A 12937-nucleotide genomic window follows, 5' to 3' on the forward strand; every position below is an offset into this window, starting at 1 on the left:
CTTTTCAGTTCTTTCACTGAAGTTTTCTCTTTAAGATGTGTAACATTAATCATTACTTTAAATATACTGCCAACTTTAGTTATCACTAAGTTTTTAATTACATTTAAGTGTATATTCTTATATCTGTAAAAATATAAGCAAAAAATCCGGTTTAAAAATAATCTATGTCTTCTAAATATATGCCAATATTCAAGTTTCAGTTTTGTTACAAAACTTCGCACAAACGTATTAAGTTATATTATTATTTTTTCTTTTTAAAGATAAGTTGTATATAATTAAAGCTCTCTCTCTCTTTGGGGCAGATTCAGCACCTGCCACAACTTTTCTAATGTATGTATAATTAAGTCCATTAACTATCCAGCACGCGCACTTGGCAATTTTACATGAGCACACACTCCTCGTACTTTTTTACGACATCCGTTATTTTACCGTTTCTGGCACGAAAAACGACAGAAATGAGTGAATATTGATAATAAATTTGTTAAGAAATAAAATATTATTATTACAAAATGTAAATGATATCACATTCAAATATAAGTAATTTTTTTTAAGTTCTTATGTTAGTGAGATGGAAATGCAGTGATATATTTCATTGTAGAAAATTTTTAATTTATTATTTAATAATTATGTTTTAAAATCTAAGCTAATTTTTATATTCATCAAAGGCAAGTATAGACAAATAAAAAAAGAAAACATCTTAGTAGGGAAAAAAATAAGTTTAGCACTACTTGTACAAGGAAATTTACTTGTTACTGGTTACAAAAACTCCTTTTAACTTTAATATTTTTATTTATTTCTAAAAAACAGAGATAAAAGAAAATAAGGAATGGAAATCGCTATTGTTCTCCCATCCAAAGGTTTCCTTTTCTTTATCAGATAATTCTTGAAGAATGCAGCAAAATTAAGTGGTTAAAATATTTTTTGCCATGAAAATCGATATAAAATTTAGAGCCAAATGTATTCAAATTAAAAAAATACACAGCAATTAATAACCCAAAAATTACAAAATATTTGAGAAAAAAAAATATTTTCCTAATTTTCACCCATGATCACGCGCGTATCCTAACTTTTACAAAAAAGCTGCCAGGTAGCACAAAAGCCCAACAAAAAAAAAAAAAAAAAAAGGGGGGTAGAAAGGAGGAATAGAAATGACATTCAGACGTCTCAGCCTCGATATGCGAAAAATGTGCATTAAAAACTGAATTTGTCATAAATTTTGTGCATGTGTGTGTGCTGGAAGGTTAATATTATAAAGGAATTATTTAACTCTGAAATTTACTTGGATGTCACAAATTCTGGGGCTTGCTTTTACAATTCTGAACTGAAATTCAGAATGATATGCAGCAGTATAATTTATTTGCATTCAGTTCAAAGTCATACTTTTACATCTGTTCTGTATGAAAAATTTTCGAAGTGAATCTTCTAAATTTTCATTTTGACCTCTTAAATTCTGTATGCTTAGTTTTTAAATTTTTCTAGACCATTATTAAGTAATGAATTCTAAAAGGTAACGTTTTGACAAAATATTACAATTATCTGGAGATTCTTTGCCAAAGAGTTCATTATCTCTAAGTAATATTCCAATAATGTATCAGCTGTCTTTTTTGTTTGTCATTTCAGAATCACAAGAATAAATATTTCAGGTTAATGAAATTACAAGCAATATAGTACATAATTTCTTGGCATGGTTTTTCAAAATAAAACTGGTATGCTTATATGTTATAATTTAATTTTTTGCCATTTAATCTATACCCTAGCAAAAGATATAGTATTTTGATTATTAAGGAGCTGAGACTAGGAATAATGTGTTTTCTTATTGTTAAAACATAATTATTGCCTATATCTGATAAGTCTGTTACTCTCTGCACTTTACTTAGTTTAAAATAATAACCCTTGTATACAATGTCTGTTAAATAAATGTCTAATTATTGATTTAAAAGTAAGCAAATTATGGATCAACATATAAAGTGGGAATTGAATCTCTATCCTTCACAAATCCTTTGCTTATGTTATAATAATTACCATAAAAGTAGGCTTCGTAATGTTACTTGATTGGCCTTATTTGCTAGAAATTAACTATAGTTTAAAAATTATTAATACTGGAAACAGCACTATGATGAGAAAGTCATGTTATGGATGCATGCTTTTTAATTTTTAACTCTGGTACAAATATGTGTTTGTATTGTAAAAGTAGACATAACTGTTTCATAATTTCTTGAATATTTACTTGCTGTAGAGTGCTTTGCTTGATAAATGTAAATACAGTATTTGTTGCATGACATTCCTCAGTGTTTATAATCGTTAAGTTTTTAGAATAGTTTGTCACCCATATATGTTATTTAAAACAAATGCTTTACTTCATATTCCCTTTTCTACCATAATTGTCAGTAATTTTAATGTGATGCTTATGAGAAATATATGAATAAATTTCATTTAACTATCAAGCAATGTAAATAAAATAATTATTTTTATTTCTAGCTATATAATGTAATCCTGGAACAAATTCTAGCATGAAAATCTTGATAATTTACAAGCTTTATATTTATCCGATTTTGATAAAATAATGAAAGCACAAATTTGAAAATATTAAGAGATTTTGGTAGAAATTCTCAGTGACTAGCAATATATTCTATTTGACCATTTTGATATCTGTATGAGTATTAAAACTATAAAATGGAAAAAAATGTATATGAAATGTACATGAAATTGTTGCATACACATTTAAGTACACGAAAGTGGAAGGGAAAAAAGCTCATACTTTTGCATGAGGAAGAAGTTGGGTATTTTTTTACTGTAAGCATTGCTTAATATTGCTGACTAATTTGGATAGCAATTGAAATCTTGTAGCCTTTCATTTTGCTATTAACAGACTACTAAAATTTTTACAATTTGTTATTATATTATGAACTCTTTTAAAAGAATAAGTATATCTGAAATTTTTCAAGTCTGTAGATATGGTGTTTTGCTGTACGATATCAAATTACTAGGATTAGGATTTTATTTTAAGCAAAATGTAAATGATCACTGCTACTGAATATGTTTTGCTGATTTGCCCATAGATCATTAAATTAGAGAGCACATTTTAATATGAGCATAAAAAAAATGACTGTAACTTTTATCATTTTAAAGCTACTGGGGGTGTGGGGGGAAGCTTATCATGTCATATGAAACAAATTTTCAAAATAGGGACATTTGTTAAAAGATTGAATATTTTCTAAATGGGATATGTACATATATTGATAGTTTTATTATAATGCTAATATTGTTAGTAAACATTTTTAAATCAAAATTTTATTTCCATCAAGTAATAGAATTTTTTTCCTCCTAGAATTCAATGTGTCTCATAGAAATACTTATTTAAATTTTGAAAGAAATGCATATTTAAATGAATTTCAGGAGCTGTCTTAGTGAATTGTGTTCATAATCACATTAAATGCTCATAACCAACCTCATAAAACAATAAATGCTCATAACATAATAAATAATGAAGACCATTCAACATTCATAGTCACAATAAATGTTGAAAAGAGTTCTTTCTCTACTGAAAATATTTCATGTAACAAAACTTTTCACTTCGCCCTATCTATTCTATTAATACTGTATTTAAATTACTGCATTTGAGTGCGACTGTTCATTGATGTGAAAACTTGCATGTACATAACATGTGTTTGTGTACATTGTACATTATATGTATATATTTGATTTTATATATGTATTTGATTTTTATAGACCTTTGAGAGAAAGTGACATATTGTCACCAGAACAAGGAAGATCTGTTGCAAAAGAAATTGGAGCTCCATATTATGAAACTAGTGTATTGACTCATTTTGGTGTAAATGAGGTTTTTGAAAATGTTATTCGTGCAGCATTGCTTGCTAGAAGACAACAGCGTTTCTGGATGACAAATCTGAAGCATGTGCAACGTCCCCTGTTGCAAGTAAGTATAATTGTCATTTATGTAGGTAATGTCAGATTACAAGAAGTTATATAAAGCTGCAAAAATACAATATATCAATATTTGTAATATTTTAAGATATTGAATATACTTATGTGACTTAAGGAGAAGAAGATAATAAGTGCTCTGTTAATGGTAAGGCTAATGATTCTATATGTCTTATATGCATGTGTACTTGCTGTATGAGGATCTATATGATTATCTGTTGTTAAAACTCAGTATTCAAATCTGTTTTCCAGTAATGTTTAAAACTTACATAGAAAAATTTGAAACATTTCTGAATTAACTGATGTGTTTATGTATAGTTTTATAATTTGAGCATTTTAATGCCTTATTTCAGGAAAAATAACATTTTAAGAAATTAAGTTTATTGGACTTATTGTTTTGCTTTCAAAATTTTGTTTCATTTTTTCAGTACACAAGATAGTTTTTCAGTTTTGAATAAATATTAAAAGTATCATTTCTTATTCTTACAAAAAAATAATTCAAAGAAAGTTTTGTGATAAAAATTGTTTGGTGACAACCAGCTTGATGAGCACTTCAGAAGATTACCTTATTTTGCTTCTTATGCTTTCTAAGGCAATCAAAATCAATTGAAATTATCATCTTAAAGCTGTTTCATTGTACCAAGTGAAAGAAAATAATCAAATGTGTGATTTTGTTATTTTCTGATTGTAAATTCATTTTTGGTAACATTCAGAGCCTAATATTTTATAAAAATTAAATAAGGAACATAAAAGAGATCACAAAAAATAAAGTGGTAGATTGAATAATATTCCTATATTGTAAATAAAATTGTTATTATAATGTGTTACTTGAAGTAACTGAAGAATAAAATTGTGAGGCAGTAAAGAACAAATGTAGAGGCATCATAGAAAGAAAAGAACATGTATGAACTATGAAAAGTGTGATTATATTGTTTTACATTTATTTAGTAAATTATCTAGGAATGCATGTATTTTTAAACATTTTAATAGCAATCCCATATGTTTAATGAATAGGTTCCATTCTGTCCACCTGAACCCAGGCCTCCAGAAGTCATTGTGCCACCTCCACAGTTTGAAGATGATATGTTATCTTTACTTAATAGCCAAACTTACACAGATGTTATTTTTCTCACTGGAAAAGTGGGTTTTGCCGCCCATAAATCAGTTTTGTCCGCTGTTTGCAACTCTCTTTACAAGTTGTTCACCCTTGATCTGTCTTCAGATGCAACTCTTGGGGGACGAAGTGCCAGTGATTCCAGTGTAGTAAGTGATCATCTCTCAATAACATGATACCTTATATAGTAATGATAGCCACAAATTTTGTTCATAGAAACATCATTTTTCTGCTAACAAATGAGAAATAAATTTTGATAATTTTTTCAAATTAGTTCTCTATCCTCCCTTTTTTTTAATTGAGTTTTTATTTTTATGCAATTGTATATTCTTAAGTTAGTGGAATGTGTTTATATGTTCACATATAACTGATTAAGATAAAAATGAATGATTAAGTATGATAAAATGATTTTAATTGAAGTAAATTGCATTGTACATAAATATTACCATATATACAGTAAGTAAATTATATACAATAGTTAATGTTTCTTAATTGTGTGATGCAACAAATCAAAAGAATAAGATATATAGTAAAAGATGAAGTGGAGAAGTTTTACAAAAGTAAGAATGGATAAATTAAGAAAAGTGGAAATGGCAAATTAGCCAGTTATGATATTATCAGGTGAGAAGGATCGTGACAAATTGATTCAAAATGGAGAATCAAGTTTTATGCATTTTGAATAGTCTTTCCTTCTCATTTCTCATCTTTGATTTAATTTCTTTCATCTCATGTATGACATATTGAATTCAATTAGAATAATCCATGTTGAATTTTAATAAATACTACTTCAAAAAGAAAGGCTTATATCATCTCTCTATTATCTGTTTTGATTCTAGGGGGAGAAACGTCATCTATCTTGAAAATTTTACATATTAAGCTTTTGCAGATTCTTTACCTCAGCATAATATTATTGGCAATTTAAATACAGTTGAAGCAAACAACTTATCTCTCTTGTTCTTATTTATGAAGGTTTAGTCAGATGTTTTTCCATCTTTTTAAAAATATTTAATTATTTGTTTTTATTTTAATACAATTTTCATTATTTAGTTATTCAATTGTCTGTTGAATAACTAATATAATATTCAGTTGTTTTGTATTTTCATTTGAGATTTATTAGTCATTGTTTAGCTTACTGATCTATAACATTATTTCAGATTTTATTCTTTTTTTCAACTCTCTGTTCCCTGCCTTTAAATGAACACCAGCTTATAGCAAATTTTGTGACCTTCATTAAGCCTCATCTACACAAGAAGACATTTCTCTGAACAAATCTCCCTCACAAACATGAATAACAGCATTTTGTCTGACATGAAGATTTTGTACCTATGTTCCTCCGAGCTACTAAGCCAGTCAGAGTAGATGAAGCATATGACTGATTTGCATCCAATATTAAATTTCCTATTCATTTCAAAACTTTTGAGTGAACTCTTAAATAATTCAGAATGGTTCATCAGCTAATTTTAGATAACAGAAATGCAGTGGCTTTCAAAAGGGGTGGCTCAATTGAGTCTGATGTACCTCCTCTTGATAGCATTACATCAGATTCGATTGCATTCCTCTTCCTGTGTAATTTCCCCCCCCCTTTTTTTTTTTAGATTTTATTATTTCACATTTTTTTTACTCTTCTGACTTTCGGTTAACTTTCAGTTCTGACTTCTGACTTACATATTTATGGGGAATTTTGAAATTTACTGGTGTTGATATTTCACTTATTTGTTACTTTATTTTTGTAGAATTGGTTCTAAATTTGTTACTTTTTGAATATATATATAATAAATGCAATCAAAAGCCAGAATACTGTTAATGCACAATACCCAGATAGGATAGATCGTCGATCCATATTAAAGAGGAAGATTCTGATTGTTTAGTATCTAAACATTATATTTTATGCTATATATGAAGTAATAGCATAGGCAGTTGAGGCAGTTTTAATTTCATTTTTATTTTCCAGTTGACATTTGTGGCCACAATTTACTTGGCACTCTAATTGTACCTATTCAAGAACATTTACATTTTTGATATAATAGCGATAGCAAGCAGGACAGTGAAATTACATCCTAGCAGAGTAGAGAGCGAAGCCGAAGTCCGTAGTTATCCGATATGGAAGCATACAAAGAGGAAAGGTTTTGGTTTGAGTTTAAAAGTTTCGGTTCTCAATTATTATGTCAATCAGCGGTGCACAGGCCATGCAGAATGGAATGATCTAGAAATGACTCAATACCGAGAAGTTATGATGATTTTTAGTACAGAGAGGGAGAATTAAAGAGATACCGTTAGTTTGAATTATAATTTTAATTCGCAATTTTTTTTATCTTACATATATATATATACACACAATCATTTCATGAAAGGAGAAAAGAAATCAATTACTTCATATATAGCATAAAATATAATGCTTATTGCTGAATTGTTGATAAGTAGAGTCATAATAAATCATCTTTTTAAGTACATGGAAAAAAAACAAATTTGATTGCTTTATAAATAATGCAAAAAATCTAATTATATTAATATAATCAATATAAAGTTACCATGTAAATAATTAATCGGTATAAAATTTTATGTATTGAAACTTCTGTCAAAGAACTTTGATTAGTATCTGAGTGTTGTTTTACATTTGTGATATTTACTGATTTACAAAAGAATTAATGGAAAAGTAAGGTCTGTGCTATCATATAATCAAAAAATTATGGGATAAAAGTTACAGTTAAAAATATTCTGTACATCACCTCCATATCATTTAACATCTTTTCTATATGCAAGTGATTTCTGCTGAGATTTTAGGTTCCTGCAGCCACAAATATATTGCTTCCTTTTTGTAGCCATGTACATACCTAAATTACTTTCTGCTTGACGAGCTCATATATTACCACATTTAAGTTTTCCCTTTTACTTCCGGAGCTGATTTTAAATGCATGTTTTTTAACCTATGATGACAATTAATGAGTTTTCCTGTACACTGAATAGTTAGTCTAAACTGATGTTGATAGATAAGCCTCAACCTCTAATCTAAGGTTGTGACCTTCTTCCTTCCATCTACAATTTGCCCTTGGTTTCCTTGCTTATATATTGAGAACACTGGCCTTACTTTTTGATTTACGTATATTGTGTAAATGTATTATTTTTTAAAAGTGTATTCTTCTTATTAGGTTAGTTCATCAGATAGTTCTGTGGGAAATTTTAATACAGACACTGAACAGTTATTGACAGAGAGCCCACATTCTGTAATCACCTGTGCCTCTTTCTGTTTATCTCGAAGTCACCATAATGCAAACCAGAACAGTACTGGTGAATCTCACCATCACGGTGCTGTGCGTAGACGTTCTAGCTGCCAGATTCATCCAGAATCTGCAGCTCATGCATCTGCTTGTGTAACTACAGGAATTCGAAGAATCCTTGATCATCGAGCATTTCAGTGCATAAGTATTGAACGATGCGAAGGGCTTGATCATCGGGGAAGGGTCACATCTTCTATTCAAACCATTGTTACTTTAAGTAAGATTATAACTCCAGGAGCCATGCAGAGTTGTCTTAGGTAAGAATAATGATTGGTGTCAGTTTCTTATGTATGAGATTTCACGGAATTCTTTTTGTGTATCCTTTTGTTTCGGAAATAAGTACTATTGTTCACATACTTTATGCTTAGCTTTTTTAAGCACTTATAAAATGCATAGAGAATTGAAAAGAATATGAAAAATATTGTTGTATTACATTTACATATATTATATACATTCTGTTTGTACACTTTTACACACTAATTAGGTTCCCGAAAAATCTATGGAAAGAAATATGTATAAATAAATAAAAAGTTACTTGTAAAAAAGTAGCAGTTAATTCCAAGTTGAGTGAACTTACACAAGTAATAAATTATATTCAAGTAAATCGTATTGAATCTACTGTACAGTTAGCTGGATTAGTCAAAATCATGATCAGACTAATGAAAGCCATTTTAATTTTAATTAATAAATCAAATGTCTAAGTTTCCAGTAAAATTTAATAAATTTATGTGATGCATACACAATTTAATTACCAATGAATGAATAAACAAATGCTTTGTTTCAGATTAGGTATTTAGATTTATTTTTTGAAGTAGTTTGTGTTTCCTACATATTAAATATTTTTAGTTTCTTCCATGAAATACTGAATGCTTCTAACTTTATCATAAGACCTAATGTTATTTAACTCAGTGCAGTATATTGAGAAAATTTTCCCAAATTAGTGTTCATTTATATTTTAATGTATTTGAAAAATATGATCATGAAAGCATTGCTACAAATTCAAGTTTTGGAGCACTTTTTTAATAATATTTTTCATGAATTAAGCTTCTACTTTTTTTGACACTGAACCATGTTTGGTTACAATAAATTCTGTTAATTCCTCCCCAAACCTCCTTTACAAATTAAGAGAGGTACTAGTACTCATCCAGATGATCAATAATTGCCATAGAACATAGGGTCGCATTTCACTCTGAGAAGCAGAAAAGAGGAATATTAGAATTTCAACCTGAACTTACAACAGTGTTGGGAGAGCGAACGAATGGGATCAAAAGTTGCACAATCAGTTTAGTGGAAAACTCACAGAGAGTGCACAAAATGGATAAAACTGAAAACTTGACCTTCGAGTGTTAATTCGAGATAAGGCTTTGATGGCAAACATTCAAATGCACATCTTTGTTTGGCAAGGTCCGAATCTTGCAAACGACTGCAACAAGTTAATTATCTAATCAAGAGCTGAATATTATCAACTCTAACTTCTGCTGTATGCTGAGATTAGCATAAAAGGTATGCTGTGTTTCGGCTGTCAGAACTTCATACTCCATAGAAGGGCACTTCAAGTAGAATGAGCGCAGCACAGTAAGTCCAGGAGGACAGGATGGAAGATTTCGAAGGGAAGCAGATTTCGACTGCTACCTTGATACTTGATATCATGGTAGCAGTTTTCCTCCTAATAATTTAGGCAATTTACTTGTTGCAATCATTTGCGAGGTTGAGACCTTCCCAATCAAAGATGTGCATTTGAGTGTTTGCCATCAAAGTCTCAGCTCGAATTAATACTCGAATGACAGATTTTTGGTTTTATCCGTTTTATGTATTCACTGTGAGTTTTTCACTAAACTGATTATGCAACTTTTGGTCTCATTCATTCGCTCTCCCAACACTGTTGTATGTTCAGGTCGAATTCTAATATTCTTCTTTTCTGCCTCTCAGAGTGGAATGCGACCCTACGTTCTATGGTAATTACTACTCATCTAGATGAGTACTATCACCCCTCTTAATTTGGAAAAACATTTTAGAATCTAGTATGTAAATAATAATTTAAAAAAAAAACTTTTAATAGCTGTTAATAAATAAACTGCTAGTTTTTCTTTGTGAATTTAATATTTTACTGGCATAAGCAATTTCAGTATTTTATTTACATTGGTTATGTAAACAACAATGTTTGAAAGATACGAATTTTAAAATTATGAAGCCAATAATGTTTTGATATTGGTATTAAAATAAACATGCATTTTCCTTCATAAATTTATGAAGTTATGTTCATTTCAGCAAGATACCAAAGAGGATAATTTATATTATTACTATAAAATATAATGTAAGTTCAGAATAGTTGTAGCTTCTTTTATCATTGACAGAAATAAATAATTCTCATTCAAATTGATTATATTACTATTGGGATCGCTTTTGTTTTTAAGAAATAAGAAGTTCGTCTAAATTATCAAAACAAATCCTCAAGGGAGATTGTACTTTAAGGAGATATATATGATAACTTTCTTTAATTAAGATGTTTGTTTATAGCTTTTCTTTAAAATACTTAATTTTTTGGGAATTGATAGTGCAAGAAAAATGTTAATTTGATTTTTTACTTATGTGGCTGGCATATCAAGTGAAGGGTTCAGTATTTATGTGCATTTCTAAACATATTCCAGGGAGACGTGAGTTCAATTACTACCATGCATTAAAATGTAAAAACTACTTCACAAATGTGTAAATATTCATTATTTGTATTTCTAAGTTTAGGAGATTGGGAATGCAGTTTCAGTTTAAGACTAAAAAAACTACACTTGGGGAGAGAGGCGGAAGCTACCCTAAAAGTGCAAAAGAAAATTTAATTGTTGAACATCTGTTGAGTAACACATACTAGAAAGGTATTTTAACAGAAAAGTTTGTCACTAGAAATAATTGCCCCCACCCAAAAAAAAAAAAAAAAAAAAAAAAAAAATTAAAGATTTTAATGGATAAAAATGTATAAAATTTTATGTATGGTAATTTTTTTTTTTTTTTACTTTTAATTTAGTGCCAGAATAAATTGATTTTGCCGAAATCTTTGCAAGCTAATTGATTATTATGGTTATGTCACTTTTCTTTAATGTTTTCATACTACTATCGAATTTTGACACTTGGACTTTTCATTGACAAACTCTACCGAGAATTACCATTTTTAATGTTATTTTTCATAATGCATCAAATTGGAAGCAAAATATAAAAACTAAGAACTATATGGCATGCTGATTTTGTCTTATAGCTACATGCATGTGTAGAATGGTTATCTTTTCATAATCGTGAAAATAAGGGACTAGCTATAATGAAAATAAGGGGCATAGTTTTTCTCTTTTGAATCAATATACAATAGATTCTAATTTGATAACTGTTGTGAAAGTGACATAGTTGACAATTGAGGAAAAATTTCAAAGAAAAGAATTATATGAAGCTTTTTTTCTTGGTGATTGGAGGCTTTAATTTTAATAAAAACTGATGCTTAGGATGATATTTCAACACATCCATGTAATTTGGCCTTTTTTTTTTTTTTTTTTTTTTGGTGCCAGTATATTCCTCATAATGAACGTCGAGTTTCTTTGATCAAAGACACATTGGTCAAAGTAAATCCACATTGTACTTTGTTATAAAAGTTAATGGTGACCAGCCTACAATATTTATGGGAATGTTGTTGATGTTACCAAAAATATTACCAAATTTAAAGATACCATCACATCCCTTAACTGTTCATGTCATTTGGTTCAAATTTGCTCTGCTGTCAGTATTGCTAAATGATGCTCAATTAGCATTTACAGATTTTGTCATGAACTTTAGAAAGTACTATATGTACTATTGTTACTCCATATTTGCAATTTCATTTCCCTGCGACTAAAAATGTCTCAAGAGGAAAATATGCCATTTAGATCCCAAATGTGTGCCAAGTGATAATAAGTTAAAATATAGCAAAATATTGAATGCAATAATTCATATACATCCAGTATTATTGTCTTCTCATATTTCCACGATAAGCAGAGTTGCATTTATTTAAAGACTAATGCCCATGTCAGATCTTAGGGCTAAGATCAATGTAAACAGATCAGAATCAGTGAAAATTAGCATTCAAAACAAGAACACATTTCAAATCGTTACTATTACTGTTGCTTATATTATTTTTGTATATCCATAGAAGCCGGTGGGAAACAGAAGATTAATGTCTCATACTTAGTTTTTTTTCTTTTATTATTATTTAGCAATTTATTTTTTATGGATGATTTAATAATGTTTATGTGTTGCAGATAATGTACAACTAAATTACATACTTTTGTGGATAAAAACAATTCCTAAATACTGTCCTAAATCCTCTGCCACTGCTCTCATCCCACACATTTTCTTTTCTGTTTTGTTAATTTTTAAATCTGTCTGGAATAAAGTTAGTTTTTTTTTTAGACAAGCCCTAGTTAATCCACAAGCCAGTTAATTTTTCTGTTGTTAATTGAGAATTGACTATACTTGCTCTAAATATTAATGATTTTAATCCATAAAAAAGATATGGAAGTCTAAAAGGATTAAAAATATATTTCTTGTAGGAGAACTGGTCATTATGCTAATGTTAAAAGAACAGTGATAAACA

General features: G+C 28.9%; 1 protein-coding gene across 12 annotated transcripts in view; it reads left to right on the plus strand.

Moving 5' to 3' along the window:
- Positions 1–12937, plus strand: part of LOC118189353 (rho-related BTB domain-containing protein 1-like) — a 265646-nt gene that overhangs the window by 199894 nt on the left and 52815 nt on the right. For all 12 annotated transcript variants that reach the window (XM_085817263.1, XM_085817262.1, XM_085817266.1 and 9 more), the window contains 3 exons: positions 3730–3937; positions 4957–5205; positions 8203–8588. In XM_085817263.1, the coding sequence (XP_085673389.1) occupies positions 3730–3937; positions 4957–5205; positions 8203–8588 (843 nt within the window). The remainder of the gene's footprint in view (positions 1–3729; positions 3938–4956; positions 5206–8202; positions 8589–12937) is intronic.

The sequence above is a fragment of the Stegodyphus dumicola genome, chromosome 5 (assembly GCF_044657685.1).
Source record: "Stegodyphus dumicola isolate Sdum_Otavi_A_Nest chromosome 5, ASM4465768v1".
NCBI lineage: Eukaryota > Metazoa > Arthropoda > Arachnida > Araneae > Eresidae > Stegodyphus > Stegodyphus dumicola.